The sequence below is a fragment of the Stegodyphus dumicola genome, chromosome 3 (genome assembly GCF_044657685.1).
Source record: "Stegodyphus dumicola isolate Sdum_Otavi_A_Nest chromosome 3, ASM4465768v1".
Lineage (NCBI taxonomy): Eukaryota > Metazoa > Arthropoda > Arachnida > Araneae > Eresidae > Stegodyphus > Stegodyphus dumicola.
Window position 1 is genome coordinate 225,596,975 of NC_140770.1, and position 20,774 is coordinate 225,617,748.

The window sequence follows — 20,774 nt, forward strand, 5'->3', positions numbered from 1 at the left end:
GGTGTTAAACTAAAACCTGCTTACCAACATCAGATTAAAACTTTTTTTGATTTTACAATTTTTGTTCTTATAAAATAATTTTCCACTTCTGAAATTAAGAGTAAATTTTTCGAGGTGTTACACAATGAGACATCAAAATCAAGGTTTAATATCAAACACCGATGCTTATGTAGTAAATACTCTAACGACTAATATCACATTTCTGCATCCCAACATCATCAATTCAGTAATTTTCAAAGGAACTGTTCCTATTCTGTGAAAAATTTTAATCATGCCTCACTTTATTTGTACATTAGTTTATGCACATCATTACTATCATATATTGCTGTAGCCAATTTCCCCTTTTTCATTATTTATGAAAAGAAACATGATAAAAATGAATGTTAAAGGTATTTCAAAATTAGATACGATAGATGAGTTTGGAACAAATCTTATAATGAATTTTGACCCCATTTCATTTCACTTTTAGTTTGAAAGCAACAATGATTTTAAATCAAAATTTTTCTAGTAAAATTTCAAGTGTACAAAACCTAATCATTTTTATTGTATATTTTTTAGTCATTTCTCTTCTAAAATTAATATTATTTCATGTTTAAAAAAAAGATTTTAAAAATTGACAAGTTTTTTTCCCTTGATAATTTTCATATTTAGATATTTTATTTTTAGTGCTTATTACCAGTATGAATGCAAATTTGAATCGAAATATTTTCTATTTCTATGAAGTATTTTTTCTTTCCACATTTTTATTGGAAAATCCAATGGCAGACGGCATCTTAACTATAACAAAAGTTTATCACAATTTTCTTTCATTCTCGCATTTTTATTGGAAAATCCAATGGCAGACGGCATCTTAACTATAAAAAGTTCATCACAATTTTCTTTTATTCTTACTCAACATAACTAAAAATAGATCTTTACAGTAATATTGTAATATAATGTGAATTCATTATGCAGACTACAGAATTACTATGCAAATGATATATATGCATCTTAGTTTAATAGCTATTTATTACATACGTGGCTTATAAATTTCTACACTAAAAAATGACATAAAAGTTGGGACTTGATAGAATTTTGTAAACAGTGTTTTAAATCTTTATTTGAACATTTAAAATATTGTACATCAGGTGGTTATGAGAATTAGAAAAACTACAGATTTCTAAACTATTCAAAATGTCCCCAAGTTAATAACTAAAACACTGAAAATTTTCATAATATAATATAAACAACAGGATGAATATTTGTACAAGATGAGTCAGCAAAAGAGTAAGCCTATCATTATCTAAATAAAAGCCATATGCAAAACTTTTTTAAAAGATTAAGTAAAAACGTGTTGTTTTTTACTACACATGGTTATACTACTAAAGCTACTATGCTTTTTTTTTTTACTTCAAAATAAATTCAACACATGTATATTCACACATAAATAAAACTTAAATAACAAAAACCAGTAATTTTGCAAAAAAAACAAATATTAAACTAACAGAGAACAAACTACAAACATTTTATACATTAAAGTATCCACAAGCAAAAATTCAAAGCAATCAAACATTGCATTTATACTATATGACAATAATCTCTTTTAATCCACGTATTAATTTAGGTGACATGTTCTTATTAATAAATTTTTAACATTTTAACCGCCCCCTGCCCCCACAGAAAACTAAATACTCAAATATTAAATGGATTAAAAATTTTACTGACACTTCATTTTTTTTTTTTTTTTTTGAAAACTTTGGAAGTTACTCCAAAACATATTTCTTAAGAAAAAATTATAACGACTAGTTTATAGCTCATTTTAATCACCGATAAATTTATAATTGATGTAAAAATTACACTTTTTGTAAACTAAGTCTATAAGTAAAAGTTATACTTATTTGCTTCCAAAAATATAATGAACAGTTTGTATTATATTACAAGCTACTTATAACTGAAGCCAGTGCTCATTATCTTTTTCCCAAAATTCTGTAAGTTATTTTTACAAATTCTTCAGCAAACTTAAAAATGTGCAATTTTTTTACAAATATTTCAGTTCTTTCGTATCTACACAAACATATGTATACAAATAAATAAAACCTTTTACTTTATTTACAACTACCGAACACACAAAACACTCACCCATTAGAAATTTTTGTAGTCATATTACTAGATGTACTAATGTTTAAAAGAAAATATGCAAAGAGTACATTTGGAAAATTAGAAACTTCTTACAAAACAAATTTCAAATTTTCTGTCTTTTAGCCTCCATCATATTTATTTAATACTAAAACAATTATGAAGCTTTCTTTCAAATGCTCCTGAAGGAACCTTCATTCTGTTATATGAAGCAAATGTCCAGCCTAAAAGTGTCCTGCTCAGAGGTATGATAATTTAAAGTCCAAAATTAACAACAAAATAATGTTCATGAAAGAACTGCAGGCAATAAAAAAAAAATCATATTCAAAGGAAATTAAATTTCTATGAAAATATTCTATTGTGGTAGTAAACATCAATCACACTAAAAAAAATTAAACATAATATTCGTGTTCACAGAATATTACGATATATTAAAATCATCATACGAAAAATTATAAATATATACTGAATTCTTTATATACTTAAATGTACAATATAGCCATAATGATTAAATTTAATCAGTCCATATCAGTAACTCTTCTGGGCTTTTTTGCATTCTTTTTTAGTCTTTGACCCATTTTCATTTTACCAGGAAAATCTGGAGTATTTTGCGGAGACCTGTTTCCATTTACAGTAGACGATGACGAACTACTGCTACTGCTTCGTGAATCAAGACCAAGAGAATTTATATTAACTGAACCCTCAGCAATAGGTATATTTTCATTTGAGTTTGCATTCATATCTGTTTCATTATTTCTTTCAGTCTCAATAATTCCATTTACAGATGCCATTGATGTAATAGAAGATTTTGAAAAGAGTCTCTCAGCTTCCTTAAACTTTCTGTTCCTCTTATCAGCTTTGCTACTGGTGTTCCTATTTGTAGCTAAATACCTTTCCCATCCTCTAATAATATTTCCATACAGCTGAGTATCCTCCAAATAACTCCCTTCAAAGGCATAGATTTGCCGCTCTAAGTTTGCCAAAGTGTCAGCAATCTCGGCCCTCTTCTTAACCAATTCTGCGAGTTCATTTCGAGCATCTGCAGATGAAGTTTTTGACATGATTTCTTTACTTACGCTCTATCAGTACAACATTCTGAAAAATATAATTTGCAGTTTTAGAACATATTATTGCTTTACATTCACATATTATAATAGCATTATTATTATCTTTCTTATATGAATATAAAAAAGTGTATGGCAACACAAGAGGATGTTGCCACAACTGCTAATGGCACTATATTAAATAACCTATTGAATATAAAAAAGTATTTCAACACAAAACAAAAGGATGTTGCAAATATTATAACCATTCGTTATATTTAAATAAATAGGGAATATAAAAAATCTAGTGACACTTAAATGTATCAAGAATTCTAAACAGCATAAACAGTTATAATCCGGGGAAAAGACTGAAAAAAAAACAGAAAAATGTATGGCAACACTTAACACTATGCTGGGATTCTGAAACTATGCCGCTTTAAAAATTTTCATGATTTTACTGTTGAATTTTGGTAGCATAAGTGGGAAGAAAACAATGTTGAATAATAAAGTTTCAAAAAAAAAAAAAAAAAAAAAGATTTCTTATCAGGCAATGAGTGCAAAAGCACCTTGGTAAATTGAGCTTAGCAAGAGCGTAAAAAAACCTGAACAAATCCTTTGATGTGACATTAAATTATTTCAGATCTTTCTCTCCCCCTCTTTTATTACTTCCTTGTACAAAGTAAAAAAGTATTGTTATTGCGAAAAATTTCGGACATCACATTTCAATGAAAACATCCATTTTTATTGCTATCAAATGCCAGGGCTTAATTTCTAAAAATAGAAGTGCCGGAGCCCTGCGGAAGACTGTCAGGAAAGAGCAATAAGAGTAACTAAATAAATAAAATGACTATTAAAATCATTAATAATTTAAAAATTAAATTGCTAACGAGTATCAAATTAATAATTATTTAATTAATATTTATTAATTAGTATTTAATTTATAATTATTATTTAATTAATTCATATCTTATTACCAAAATAATTAAAGATTAAAGTAATTAATTAATTTAAATTAAATGTAAAGAGATAAAATAAAATTTAATAAGCGATTTTTATATGATTTTATTGCTAAAAATAAAACTCACTAGATCAAATTTCTACTGAAATAACTGTTCCCGAGTTACGTAAAAAACAGGGTTGCCACTCAAACACGAGAATGAAATTCCCTGACTTTTCCAGGTGTGTTTCAAGAAAATTCCAGTCTATCCGCGTAATGTACGTTGGCTGTACTAAGAGGTAAATTAATTATGGTATTACTTGTATTGTGTAGCAAATTCACTTAATTATTTAATAAATTCCAGAGGACATTTATTAATTATTCTTGGTATACTTTGTTTGATAATTTTGTTTAGTTTGCCACTTAAGAAACTTAATAAAATTTAACATATATATATTGGATAACAAATGTATGTTTTATTTAATTATTACTCATGATCATCACCAGTTCAACACAAGGCTAATCCGGTCCTTAACAATGCAATGCTAAATAGTTAGGTTAGATTTTAGGTAAATTTAATTTGCGTGAGGTATGTTCTTAAAAGGCACCTTAACACTTGAAAACACAAATATAATTATAATAGTTGTTGTTTTCTCCACTGAAGATTGAAATTAGAATCTTCCCAATCTGGAATAAAATAAGGCTTTTTTTGCAGACATTCTGCAGCTAAACGAAAGAAAGAAATCTATTTTAATAAATTGAGGTATTTTATATTTATTTCGCAGCATACATAAGGAAAAAATATGTGCATTAAATTTGTATTAAATTTGGTATGTCATCATACTGCTATAATTAATTTCCGGATTATGCCAGAGAAAATTTCCTGAAATTTGGAAATATTATTTACTAATAAAAATAAATTTAGAGGGAAGAAGCGACATTAAATTATATGAATAACATAAAAATAATTACTTAAAAATTGAATTAGAATAATCAACGATATTTTAGCGAATATAGTTATATTACATGGCTAGCCTAGATGACTGATTACTATTTTTTATTTTACTGCAAAATGGCAAGGTATTTATTAAAAAGAAAAGAAAAAAAAAAAAGGTTTAAAAAGATTTTGCGGTAAAATTCTAGTATACGGTAAGGCTTTGGGCACGATTTTGAAAATTGTCGCCAAGACCAAAATGACCCGTTTACTGCGCATCAAGATGTCGCCAAATCCCATTATTATTCTAACCAAAGAACGTCTATGTAAAGAAGAAAAGGTTCCATACAAGTAAAATGCTTTTACGCCGCTAGAATGCGGAGGGAAAATTTGCCAAGGGATTTGGCGACGGAACCTGGCGGCCAGAATTTCCCTCTCCGCTATGTGTACAGGAAATTGAGAAACACGTGTTAAGAAGAAACGCTTTTTGACAAAAAGAAAACTACGAAAATCCGTTTTTAAATTATTGCGAAAAATCCAAGAAGAAACGTTTTATCAAAGGACGTTTCTTCTTGGATTTTTCGCAATAATTTTAAAAACGGGTTTTCGTAGTTTTTTTTTCCCCTGAAAATAACTAATCCATGAATTAATTTACTTGCGCCAAAAAATATTTTCTTTTCCTTTAGAGTTTAACCACTTGCGCTAAGACTAAACTTCACAGTTGCGCTGCCGTGCGCTACAATATAACAAGCGGTAAAGTGTCTCATTTACGCCGCTCCGCATCTGCGAGTGCAATCCAGAGCTGTAACTCGAGAAATAAACAATCTCGTTGTTAGGCGACGTGTGCACCACGTTATTTTCATTTTTGCGATAAATGCTTATCGACGTGTTCACGTCGCTCGCGGTTTGAGACAAAAGCATCTTGACGTGCGTGGCACGTCTTTTTAGTGCAAGTGGTTAAAGAAATTTTAAACGATATTCATTTTATGAACTCTTGATAACGTGACCTTCGAACTTCGACATCAGTTTCGAGCTTTGGCAACAGATATATCAGACATGCAAAGCTGTTTTCCCTCTATGATGGAACGGAGCCACAGCCACGTCTGTTGCAGAGAGGTTTTCCTTCTTTACAATACATATTCTTTGATTCTAACCTCCATGGTACCGTATACTAGGATTAAACCCATTTTGTTTTATACGAGAACAGGTACTTTCTTTAGTTCATGCACTGTACATGCGATTCTCGAGAATATTGGAAACCAAAAGTTGCTTTGCCTTTCTAAAAGACAATCAAATTGGAGCTGCGAAAATTGGCTCTATGCCAACAACCCGAATGACACTCACGTGATACATAATTCGCCAAAAAAGTTACCTCTTCCGACGTCGGCGCAAAAATCGCTTTTTTTGGCTGGATCGTTGTATGAACTTCCCTGACTTTTCCAGATTTTGACAAAAATACTTAAATTCCCTGACTTTTCCCTGAATATTTTGGTCAATTTTCGAATTCCCTGACTTTTCCCGGTTCTCCCGGTTTTCCAGGTAGCGTGGCAACCCTGGTAAAAAAAGTGGAGCCTTCCTATTTAAGACTCCAGTGCATTCCGACTAGAATTAGAATATATCCCAAAAACTAAGAAGCACCGGAGCATGCTCCGTCGCAATTTAAGTTCTGTCGAATGCAATTAACGATGTTTTTGTGGGACATCTGTATGTAAGGACAGAATGAAAGACTCTTTTTCCCCAAAATACCACAAAACTGATTTAAAATGAATTCTGAAGAGATTTTTTCGTGCCGTACGTATGTATCCATCTCACATAACTCAAAAAAGGATAATCTAAGCACATTGAAATATTGCATGCTGGACTGCTATAACATATAGATATGCACTTCCTTTTTGGTTGCAATCCCGCTGCACCAAAAGAATATAAATATATGTAGATATATATTTACTAAAGAAATATTTATTATATTATCTCCTAATATAAATTTAGTAGAATGTATCAAAAAAGAGGGAACCCTTATGAAGGAAGTTTAATTCCGAAAATTGTGTTTTAAAGTAACTTGAAGGTAAATCATGAAAAAAACGTTTTAAGGGGACAGATTTTTTTCTTAAAAATGATTGAATTATGTTGTTAGCTCACGTTAAAGGTTTTTATGCCTTTAGTTAATCTGCATGCAATATTTGTAGAATTATCAATGTTGTTTAAGTGTGGCTAAGCCTAATTATTTTTACCACGATTCGCAACAAAGATAACGCCTTCTTTTATTATTGCGAATTAAATCATGCTTAATACATTCTGGCATTTATTTCACGAAATAAGTGTTTAAGATTTACTTCGTAATTTTTAATATAGATATTTCGAGTTTTTACGTATTTTTACTTTGTCACAAAGTGAGAATTGAATTAATTGAATGAGAAATAGTAAATCGCCTGTAAACAGCTGCTGCTGCTTTTTTTTTTTTTTAATATGTAGTTTTAGATTTATTACAGTATTTAAATAGGGGCAACGATTAGAAAATTCTTCAGATAATATAAATTCTGTGCATTCTTATCTGTCAGTTAAGGTTCTTATGTCTTTAGTTGACCTGCATGCAATAATTGTGGAATTATGAACAATTTTAAGTTTTTTAAGTGCGGCTAAGCCTAATTTTTGTCTGGCATGACAGCCATATTTGTTAACATTTGAAATTTAGCAGAATAGTTGATTTGTTGTCAATCTAGAGAAACTAAGCTTTCAACAGCAAAGTAATTATTGCTAATTAAATTATGCTTAATTCATTCTGGAATTATAATTTAAGTCACAATGACGTTTGCTTGCTTCTCAAATAAGAATGTTTATTTTTATCTGGATATAGATTTACCTGGGATAGATAAGGGGTTTCGAAATCACAGTTATTTTATTACTAAACAATACATGCCCAGTAAAAAGTTCTTGTTTTTCCAGAGATCTTTCTCTAACCTCAACACACTTGCTCCCCAAGCTAGTATTGTGATTTTTTAAATTATTTGTGGTTTAAATTTAATGTAAATATACTTAGTTTTAATTAAAAATAGAAATCGCGTAAAGTTTTATTTAAATTAAAAATATTTTCTGAATATTTTGGGACGAAATACGAATAAAAGTAAGTATGAATGGGAAACGAATGATCCGTACCAAAGTCAAAAAGGACCCAGCACCCCCCATTAACATAAAAAAAAAATTTCATGTGCCAGATGAAAAGAAATTAACGCTGGACACCACCATAATGCTGGACGGCGGTGTACATTTTGTAGCAGAAGGAAGAAACCTCATAGAAGATACATGTGCGAAACATGCAATGCGGGTCTACGCATGTCCCAAAAAGACAAAATATGCTTTAAACAATGTCACAAAAAATGTGTTCTTTGAAATTTAAGAAAAAAAACACCGAGTCTTTATTTTACTGAGTTTTTTTATCCATTTAGCCAAACGTCCTTATTATGTATGTACTTATATTTTCACTGCTATAGAAAAATTATATAAATGTTTATTTTTTAATTTTTTCTGACGACTTACTTTGTAAAATAATGTAAAAAATTATATATAAAGCAATTTTTGCATGCATGTTTTTTTAAATTTCATCATTTATTGGAAACACGCAAGTTAGAAATGCAAGTTTTTTCCCCTACTACCTCAGTAAATTTCAAAGTCCTAGACGTGCGGTGGTTTCACAGTGCAGCTACCACCCACAGAATATAGGGCAAGAGTAGATTTTTTTAATTCATATATTATTTGTCTCTAGGATCATAATATTCAATTTCTAGAGTTTTTAGTTAAAAAAATTATAAAAATAATATCAAGCGCATCGAAGGGTTAAGCTGATGCAGCAAAGGCAGTAACGGTTTTCAAAATAGCAACATGCTAGCAATTTCATGAAGTAACAGATGAAGAAAATTTCAAATTTAAGAAGCAGCAATAAAGAATGAAACCACCATAAATTAAGACTTAAAAAAAAAAAATTCGTTTCTCTGCCACCCATTTTTTCACTTTGAAAACAATGGATAAAAAAGCTCTTCATATTGTTTCTACTATACTTAATGCACCACATAATTTCTATGCAGTGGGAGCAAAAATTTTAAACTTGCCATTATAAAGCTTTATAAATTTCCCATCATTACTGAAAACTAAAGATTCATTCTTTGGGGAGGGGGAATCTTGCTGAAGTGATAACATCATTCCTACCCACTACTATACTTGCCATTACTTTAAATGATAAAGAATCTTAAATTCAACAATCAATCTTATTTAGTTAACCATATACTATCTTCAATGATTCATATCGGTGGAATGTTAACATCCTTTATACCTAAAAATTTCTGCAGATATTGAATCATTTGCAAACTAATAAACTGGCTTTTCATATTAATTCATATAAATAACTTTTACAACTGAATCATCGTGCAAACTATCTTTCCATGCAGTGTACTTCAGACCTTGTCACTAACATAAGTATCATGTTCTCAAACAACAGAACATGAAGATTGAATGTCAGTATTACTGTACGAGGCTTGAGACATCACAATAATACAAAAATTATATTCCATGAACCTCGATTTTGATTTTTTACCACTTGCACTCTACTAAAAAAAATTTAAGAACATTCTGCAAACTTCAAGTTGTTAAAACTTTTGTTTACTTTTCACCCAACCAAATATATCGGTTCAGTTGCTAAAGCAGCAGCTGCATATCTTACTTTTTCATTAGGCTCAAAAATGAAGATAGCCATGGTTCACTGTTATTTGAACATGACAAAGCATACCAAAGCTACTGGCCCAAGGGCAGCCTTCATTGAGGATTTTCTGAACTACTCTTACTGCATATAATATTCTTGCAGAAAAATAAATACAACACAAATATACTTTTTATAACTAGTACTATTTCAGCTTTTGAATACATAGATTTAAACTTCAAGCTGTGTCACTAACATAAGTATCATGTTCTCAAACAACAGAACATGAGGATTGAATGTTAGTATTACTGTACGAGGCTTGAGACATCACGATAACACAAAAATTATCTGAAATCCATGAACCTCGATTTTGACCTTTTACCACTTGCACTCCACTAAAAAAATTTTAGAACACTTTCCAGATTCATTCAGGACTTTCTGGAGTACTCTTACAGTATTCAATATTTGTGTAGGAACAAATATGTTTTTTATAGCTACTATTTCAGCTTTTGAGTACATAGATTTAAACTTCAAGCTGTGTCACTAACATAAGTATCATGCTCTCAAACAACAGAACATGAGGATTGAATGTTAGCAATACTGTACGAGGCTTGAGACATCACAATAATACAAAAATTATCTGAAATCCATGAACCTCGATTTTGATCTTTTACCACTTGCACTCCACTAAAAAAAATTTTAGAACACTTTCCAGATTCATTCAGAACTTTCTGGAGTACTCTTACCATATTCAATATTTGTGCAGCAACAAATATGTTTTTTATAACTACTATTTCAGCTTTTGAGTACATAGATTTAAACTTCAAGCTGTGTCACTAACATAAGTATCATGCTGCCAAACAACAGAACATGACGATTGAATGTCAGCATTACTGTACGAGGCTTGAGACATCACGATAACACAAAAATTATCTGAAATCCATGAACCTCGATTTTGATTTCTTACCACTTACACTCCACTAAAAAAATTTTAAGAACACTCTCCAGATTCATTCAGGACTTTCTGGAGTACTCTTACTGCCTTCAATATTTGTGCAGCAACAAATATGTTTTTTATAACTACTACAGGGTTCATAGCCACATTTTAGTTAAAAAAATAAGCACCTATAAGCACTTTTCAAGGGAAAAAATAAGCACCTGTCTAATTACATTATACACAACTGCATAACCTTAAAAGAAAAATTAGACTTGTAATTTAAAATATGAGCAATGCAATATTTATTAAGAGAATGAGCATTACCTCAACAATGGAAAACAATTAACTTTTTTTAAAAAAATTTAAATGACAGTTCAATTTACAGAATTAGTTTACAATGAGAGGGAAAAAAACTATGCAGAACTAAACTATATTACAAAATTTTAATGATGATATTTCAGTTGAAAATATAGAAAATAAATAATAATAAGCCATATTAATTGTATTCGTTCAGCACCTAATAATAAATACAATTTATTTTTCCACTCATATTAATATTTAAATAATTTAACTTAAATCAAAATTCTGAACATTTTCTAAATTTTCATTGCATAACAGTTTTCCCTTAACATATATCCCAAGCAAAGTAATTTAAGTAAAAAAGAGGCACATTTCTGAAATCAGAAGACGGAAAATTGCTTCATTCAGTCATCCTTTAACAGTAAAAGCTTAACTAACCAGCATACACAGAAATTCCCGAATTTTCCGGATAGTAACTGGAAAAAGAGGAGTGAGGGAGATTGTAGCCGTTCTTTAGATTTAAATTTAGGCTAAATAAATGATTTTGACATTTCGATATGTGCATCATATAAAAACCAAGGGAACTGAGAAATATTCTGCTTAGAAAGCACAGTAAAACTCTTTTAAGTGTTCATAAACAAATCTCAGACTGAACATCAAAATTAATTATCAATGCAAAATACCGCAAACGTTATTGTGCAATATGTGCGGCCTAATTCTTCCATATGTGATATTACGCAATCAGAATCAACACCTGCCGATATTCGGAGAAAGAAAAACTAAATAAAGGAAAAGAAAGAGACTTACTAATCTGGGGTACTTTCCTTTCATTTAAGGCATTCCGAAAATTATTCCTTAGAAAGCTAATCTGTTTAAAAACACACCCATTTTTGGAAGTTTATCTATACTTCAGCAGTTACTGCAATTATATTATTATAAATATTCATACATATACTCATAATATAAGCATAACGATCATAATAAACACGAATATGAACTGACCACACGGACCGAGAATGCAAATTTATTAAAATGTTGATAGAAATTCAAACGTGTGTAGTATTTGGGTGGGAGGAAAAGAATACCGAATGTACCGGAATTTTCTAGGTGGGAGGAAAAGAAAAACCGAATGTACCGGAATTTTCTACATTTTCGCAATTCTTTGGCCAATAGAATGACGTGCATTTATCTGTACTCTCGCGCGTACCACAGGTTACGTTAATGCAGAGGAAGGGAGAAAGCAATTTTTCGGGAGTATGATTCACCATCTGACGTTGCATATAAGGAAGAAAAGTTGTTTATTTAGTTTCGGCTTTGATACGGGGAAAAAAATGCGCGTTCATTAAAAACAAAGGATTAAAAAAAAGCACTAAAAGCAAAAAATAAGCACTAAAAACAAAAACAAAAACAAAAAAAATAAGGGCTTTAAAGAAAAAGTAAGCATCTATAAGGGCCTTTATATTTTATTTTCAAATATAAGGGCTTATAAGCACTTGTAAGGACCGCTACGAACCCTGTACTACTTCAGCTTTTGAGTACAGAGATACATTTAAACTTCAAGCTGTGTCACTAACATAAGTATCATGCTGCCAAACAACAGAACATGAGGATTGAATGTCAGCATTACTGTACGAGGCTTGAGACATCTCGATAATACAAAAATTATCTGAAATCCATGAACCTCGATTTTGATTTCTTACCACTTGCACTCCACTAAAAAAATTTTAAGAACACTCTCCAGATTCATTCAGGACTTTCTGGAGTACTCTTACTGCCTTCAATATTTGTGCAGCAACAAATATGTTTTTTATAACTACTACTTCAGCTTTTGAGTACAGAGATACATTTAAACTTCAAGCTGTGTCACTAACATAAGTATCATGTTCTCAAACAACAGAACATGAGGATTGAATGTTAGTATTACTGTACGAGGCTTGAGACATCACGATAATACAAAAATTATCTGAAATCCATGAACCTCGAGTTTGATTTTTTACCACTTGCACACTCTACTAAAAAAATTTAAAGAACGTTCTCCATACTTTTACTTGTTAAAACTTTTGTTTACTTTTCATCCAAACAAATACATTGGTTCAGTTGCTAAAACAGCAGCTGCATACCTTACTTTTTCATGAGGCTCAAAAATTAAGACAGCCATGGTTCATTGGTTATTTGAATATGACGAAGCATATCAGAGCTACTGTCCTAAGGGATTGACTTTCTGAAGTACTCATACTGCATTCAGTATTCGTGCAGCAGAAATACATCTTTATAACTACTATCTTAGCTTTTGAGTACATATATTTAAACTTCAAGCTGTGTCACTAACATAAGTGTCATGTTCTCGAACAACAGAACATGAAGATTGAATGTTAGTATACCTGTACGAGGTCTGGGACATCCCAATAATGCAAAAATTATGTGAAATCAATGAACCTAGATTTTAATTTTTTACCACACGCAACTACTTTTTTTTTTCCATTTTTAAATGAAATCACATACATAAAAGGAACAGTATTTTACATAAAGGTTACATATTTGAATATGGCAAAGCATACAATAGCTATATGCCTTAGGAAGCCTTCTCATGGAACTTTCTTAGGAAAATTGGCCGATATTCATGTCATGGCATGGGGAAAACCATCAAAATCAATCACGCTAGACAGCCCATTTGCTCGGATTCAAACCCAAGATCAAATATATAAGTATTTAGCAGTTTTTAACCTCCCAACTATTGATGAGACTTACTTTGCGTGAAAGCAGAAATCAAACTAAAAGATGTTATTTAATCATTCAGTTTTAGACATAATATTAAGTGTGCTTAACATATTTAAGATGTTATTTTTTACATTAAAAAATTCTATATATATTAGTTAATATATATATAAAATTATATATACATATTAATTAAACCTACAAAAAGTTTTAAAAGACTGTACTTATAGTTACCACAAAAAGTTTTAAAAGACCGTACTTATAGTTACCACAAAATGTTTTAAAAGACTGTACTTATATGCTATAGACGACATACTGAAAAACAGGTAAAAAATAATTGTTGCTGATACACACAAATAATTCAGGTAATGTCTAACAACCTGCTCATAGTTACACAATTCCTCACTAATTCATTCTTAATTTCATTCCTCCTTGTGCATTATATATTATTATTTTCAATTTTCCACTATATGAGGATCAGCAAATTGTTAGTATAAGAAGTACAGGACAGGGGAAGAAGTACAGTACAAGGCTTGCCATCAACTAAAACCAAACCATCGAATCTCGCAGACATACTCAGGGATGTGATCAGTCGTGTTAGTTGTTGTTGCAATAGTTGGTGAGCAGTAACTACCAGATGTGTACCAGTATAAAGATCAAAGAGCCATGTCTCCATTTAAAATGAATTTCAAGTATGTTTTTAAATGTTGTTAATTTTCATAAACTGTTTGTAAAATCGTAGTAAATTAAATAAAATTTGAATGAACTGCTTAATTATGCCAGTAATTATGATTCTTAGCAAGCCTGACACTCGGAATTCCTAAAAGAATCTCAGAAAAAATGAAACATTCATACCGCATTTTCAAATGCTAAATGTTCAATCGGATGATATGATGAAGTAGAGGATTTTTCACTTTTACAAAACAGACCAGTACTATGCTTTTCTGGCTTAACCCCTTAACAATTAGATAATTTTCAAGAAAACGGTCATAAAAGTGCTTTTTTTTATTGAAGAAAACTGCATAGAAATAAATGCATGTACAATATATGCCTTTTCAATTTCTGGATTTTTTTTTTAGCTAGAAATTTTTAAAATATAATTTTTTAGGAAAAGCCAACATTCAGATTTATTTTGACTGAATGTTGGTTTTCCAGTAAGCCAGGAAAATTTCAGAAATAAGTTTTAAACATTAAAGAAATACTTACGCATAATATAAACAAATTTTTTTCGGTTTACTTTCACAGTTCCGTAAGTGTCTGTTTGAAACTTTAAAAGCATGTCTGCAAATTAATTCAGGTGTTGTACCACTGGCAAGATTTTATACAGCTTGGGATTTGGATGTGTGTTACAATCAAAAGCTTCATTATCTACAAAATGCAGAAACTTGTGTATTTCGTAAAATCTATTACAAGGCATTATGCTTCTGAAAAAAGGTGTTGAAATTGAATGTTTTTCCCTCCAATACATTTTCGTATTGGTTTTTTTGTAATACCTTGTAAAAACTATACTGAGAAATTTAAGAATTTCTTCCTTTGTGGCAGGTATCCAAGGTTTCTATTTTTGGATAGGCGAAATCCTCGAGAATTTTGGTATTGTTTGGCATAGCTATTTGTTTCTGAAACGATGAGATCCACTATATTGTCATTCACAACATACGTAAAATATTATAAGACACCAGAACTTTACAATTTTAGTCCATTCTCATCCAGGCAATAGTACAGATCACTGTTCTCAGATTCACTAACCGAACTTTCATAAAAATCAGTTACTTCAGAATCACTTTCAGATCCATTTACTATAATCTGAATCCAATTCACCATCTGACTCCACAATGTACAGAATAAACATATAAGTATATTTTGTCACAAAACAAAGCCCCGTGCATTCACAATGAGACTAAGTGACTGAGCTAACGATAAAATTACAAAACACATAGCATAAATATATGTTCGATTAGTGCTGACAGTTTAAAATAAAACTATCTCTAATTGCATAAAATATTATTCTGGTGCTGCCATCTGGTGTGTAAAATGAGAAATAAAACTTTTTCCGGGCAAAAGAAATTAATAGGTTTTAATTCGTTATAGCATGCTGCTTTTGAACTCTCCAGCCCGGAAAAATCACGGGCACGAGAAATAGAGGGCGAAACCTGTAGAAAGAGAGAGAGAGAGGGCGCTGTGCCGCCCGTATGTTTCGCTAATTAAGAGTTTTCACTAGAGAGAGTTGAGAGTGGTAGGAACTAGATATACTGTAATATATATATAATATTTGTACATAGTCTTCTCTTCATTAAATAGATTTAGTTAAAAGGAAAGTGTCTTTATTTGGGCCAACAGAACACAAGAACCACCGATAATTCAAGATTAATTTATTACAAAACCTCACCCCGTCATTTTGACAGGAGCGAGAAGGAAAGGGTTAAAAAACAAAACTATTACAAGGGTTTTTCACTTTTATGCACAAAGGTTACAAATGGCAACAAAATGCAAGATACTACCCAAAACAAACTGCAAGGGTTTTCACTTTTATGCACAAAGATAATTTAACAAATGGCAACAAATTGCAAGATACTACCCAAAACTACTTCTACACTAATTTCATCCTGTGGCAGAAGAAACAGATGGTTGAACTTGCTAGGATAAGCATTTGCTTTGCATGCTCATACATGTTCACGTTAATTTTTTAACATTATTGGAAATAAACTAATGATAAAGCAGAATGTGAAAATAAACCTGAATCCAACAGTAAGCAATAACCAAGCTCTGAAAGTGAGAAAGTGATTAACATTGAAATAGATTTAAATGAGCTATTAGCTGGCACTGTATCAACATGTGATGTTACTGAATAGATATCCTATTCTGGAATTTACATCTGACTGGACACATGAATATTTAAAAATTAAATTTGTTTAACAGATATTGAAAACAATAAAATAGAATGCCCTTTCATGTGGTCAAAGAAAGTAAACATCATTTGCCAACAAAAGCTTTTCTTAAGGTGCTGGGATATTTAAGACCATATTTTAAAATTTGAACAAACTAAATAATTCTAACATATGATAATGATTACGTTTATTGAGGCATTTTCAATATTTAAATAAAATACATTTATAAATGATGCACAATTAACTCACAAAAATTAATAAGCACTGCAAAAGCAGTTTGAAAAATCTTACGTTCATGAACATGTATAGCATCTAAATTCAAAACACATCACACACACACATCCATTTCTTCACTTCATTCAAACCACGCATTGGGATTCATACCAAGGTCCTTCAAAATGATAGCACAACTAACCACTATTCCCATCTTCGCAGGGAATAACATCGTTTCAAACCTTCTGAATGAATACAGATACTGCAACCAGGAGATGAGCTTTTAACTGATTTTGAAGAATCATTAGTTCTACTGGCACAAGACAACAGGAAATAAGCATCTCCATTACCTAAACATAGCAGAAAACTACAATTTCAGCATAGGTTTCTGCTATGTAATTCATGGAAAAAATTATATAAGTATGCATCAGCTAAATTTTACACAACACTGCTGTAAAAAATGCATTTTTAAATATAACTGTTTCAAAACTTCTGTCTGAATACAAATGCTGTATTCACAGGATGAGTTTTGAATTACTTTAGGAGATTTCACCTACCCTACTAACACAAGTCAAAGGGAAGTAAGCATCTCCATTACCTAAACCAAAACGTTCAGTTTGTTTCTTTAATCTTTGCATCAGCTGAATTTTACACTACACTGCTGTAAAAAATGCATTTTTAAATATAACTGTTTCAAAACTTCTGTCTGAATACAAATGCTGTATTCACAGGATGAGTTTTGAATTACTTTAGGAGATTTCACCTACCCTACTAACACAAGTCAAAGGGAAGTAAGCATCTCCATTACCATGTTTTAAATTCAAATGTCAGACAATGCTCAAATCTCATCCTTGAACTAAAACTGGATAGGAAAAGAAAAAAAAAGGTCACAAAATTATTAATTCTTTTAATATAGCCATTATTCAACGGTAAAGATGAACATTATTAGATCCCTTAACCCTTTGAATGGCTCGAGGTTTCATTAAAAAAAAACCTAAATTTACCTTAACTGGCATGAGAAACAAGTATCTCCTTTATTTTATTTTAATGTCAAAATGCCCCTGCTACTCTAGACCTATATTTATGTGCTTTTAAAGTATTTGGGGATGACTACAAACCTATTTCAAAAATCTTGATAAATACAGTGAAGTTAAAATTCCACATAATTTTAAATGATGGTTGTGAAACTCTTTCTTACATATGTATATACATACATACTTATGTACATACATATATACTTTTAAGCTACTTCACTAACAAAGCAAACAGTATAACTGTTTAATTTATTTAAATATATTTGTTTTACTAGCATCCATTCACAAAGTTTGCCTATACAGGTTTTTAATACTTTTTAAAATAATTGCTAAGATTCCTTTTTATAAGTGGGGGTTAGAATTAGAGAGCTGCTACACTTACATTTTTTTCATTAACCCTCCGACTGCTCAATTTGTGGACCGAAATCGCTTCAAAAAGTGTGCAATTTGTTTTCTCATACTCTAAATCTATATATATTGAAGAATTGAAAAATGCACTTTTCTTTCTAGAAAGCATTTTTTATATAGATTTCTATCATGAGAAACTAAGTTGGCAGAAAACTAATTTCAGATGTTATCAGCAAATTTTTTTTTTTTTTTAAATTTCAGTTTAATTAAAGTACGTTCTAATTCAGAAGTCAAACAACAAAAATCAGCGTTATATTTACAAAATTTTCACAGGACTAGTTTCGATGGTTTTACCGAACCACCATCTTCAGCTGCAAAACCGCAAATGAACAAGATAGGAAATAATGATTAGATAAGATAAGAAAGCCTGGACAAGAATAAGCAAGTGGCTCTTATCTAATCATTATTTCCTAACTTGTTCATTTGCGGTTTTGCAGCTGAAGATGGTGGTTCGGTAAAACCATCGAAACTAGTCCTGTGAAAATTTTGTAAATATAACGCTGATTTTTGTTGTTTGACTTCTGAATTAATATTTATTCGGCATGTTACTGTGTCTTAATTATAGAAGCCCCAAACAGGCTTACTTTTTGCTTTCTTTTTTGCACGTGGTGTGGCCGCAATTTTGTGATTGCATGAGTTTCGGTAAGTACTTTTTTGCAATTTTCAAGTTATGTTTATATTTTGTATATTTGGATATTGTGCTTTGCTTGTCTGCTTTCATGCATTTTGCTTACAAACGTTTTGTTTTCTATTAATTTCAGTGAGGGATTTTTCTGCTGTTTTGTGTGTGCTTTATTATTGTTTAGTTAATTTAGTTTGATTTTCTGTATTGTTTATTATGCCTTCATCCGTTAATCGTTTAACTAAATTATGCCTGAAACGACAAAAATTCCTGAATCATCTTGACTTTTTACTTAAATGTAAATGTAAAAAATTGATCCTTAATTTTATTCAAATCAAATCTAATCAAAAACCTTCGAGTCGTGTTTCAAGAATTCTGTTAAATTGCAAGCTTGCCTTACTTCGGTCCGTCATAAGGGATAGACGTCCGCAATTGTCCAAAATTGAACGTGAACTCTATAAGCTTCATCTGGAACTCGCTAAATCATATCCAAAATTCACTGCCCTTGAACAAAAGTCTTGGTCTAGAACGGAGAATGCAGTTAACCGTCATAAAAACACCCCTGCAGTTAAATTCGAAAAACTTCTTTTACAATCTTCCAGTTCAAGTAGTTCAAAAAATCTTCCCATTGTAAACATCAAGCCAATAGTTAATATTTCTAATGTTAGTCTTTCAGAAGAACAAGAGAGAATTCTAAAATATAATTTTAACTTCTCACAAACCTGTAAACCCTCGATTCCAAAGATTTTAGCTCCTATCGAAAAAGCTTTCAAGTTCAGTAAAGTTTCAGATTCACAGAAGGAAATGATTAGGCATCTTATCGCTCATAATGTGAAATTCAATAATAAACCTTTGAAACCAAATCTAACTGCGAGAGAAAGAGCTACATTGCGTGAAATTCATTCTAACCCGGATATTATTATTTCAAAGGCCGACAAAGGTGGCCAGATAGTCGTCATGGATAGGAACACTTACATCGATGGTGTCACTAAACTCTTAAACGAAGGACCATATAATCCGATCCCTAAAGATCCTTCACCTTCGGACTTATCCAAAATAAAAACTGCAATCAAATCTTCGCAAATCATTTCAAGCAACTTAAAACATTCGCTTATCCCATCTGTTGCGAATTGTGCCAGATTATATACTCTTCCCAAAATTCATAAAAGTGGTATTCCTTTCCGCCCTATTGTATCAAATTTAGATACTGCCTCGTATCCATTAGCTAAATATTTAGTTTCTAGATTTTCAACTCTATTAGACAATAACATTTACACCATAAAAATTCAATAGAGTTTGTAAAAAAAGTTAAAAACATTTCTCCTAGTAATTTACTCATGATTTCTTTTGATGTAAAATCATTATCCACCAATGTCCCAGTGGAGGGTGCATTAAGATGTCTAGAAACCAGACTTCGCGAATTTCATTTCTCTTGCATCGAAATTGATGAGCTAATTTCTCTCACTCAACTCTGTTTGAAACAAACACATTTTGTTTTCCAAAATAAATATTACAAGCAAACTGAGGGATTAGCCATGGGAAGCCCCCTCAGTCCCATCCTGGCTGATATCTACATGCATTATTATGAATCAAAATTGTTTGAAACTTTAAACTTCCCGGCATGGTTCCGCTACGTAGACGATACTTTACCCTGTTTGAAGGTAATAAAGATGTTTTAAATAGAGTTCTTTCAACAATGAATTCTATTGATCCTGCTATTCAGTTCACTTTTGAACTTGAGACTTGCAATTCTCTTCCGTTTCTCGACATTCTGGTCACACGTAACACATCCAACTTCAGTACTACAGTTTACCGTAAACCTTCATCGGTTTGCTTTCCACCACACTTTAAATCATGTCATCCGACTAAACAAAAGTTAGCTTCATTTTATTCCTATGTTTTCCGTGCTCTTCAAGTTTGCTCCTCCAAACTAGCCCTTGATGA

General features: G+C 31.0%; 1 protein-coding gene across 5 annotated transcripts in view; it reads right to left on the bottom strand.

Annotated features, from left to right (window-relative positions):
* Positions 1-963: 963 nt before the first annotated feature.
* Eaf6 (chromatin modification-related protein EAF6/MEAF6) overlaps positions 964-20,774 on the bottom strand; it is a 68,088-nt gene continuing 48,277 nt past the window's right edge. For all 5 annotated transcript variants that reach the window (XM_085813865.1, XM_085813863.1, XM_085813867.1 and 2 more), the window contains one exon: positions 964-3,210. In XM_085813865.1, the coding sequence (XP_085669991.1) occupies positions 2,634-3,176 (543 nt within the window). In that variant the 5' untranslated portion in view covers positions 3,177-3,210 and the 3' untranslated portion in view covers positions 964-2,633. The remainder of the gene's footprint in view (positions 3,211-20,774) is intronic.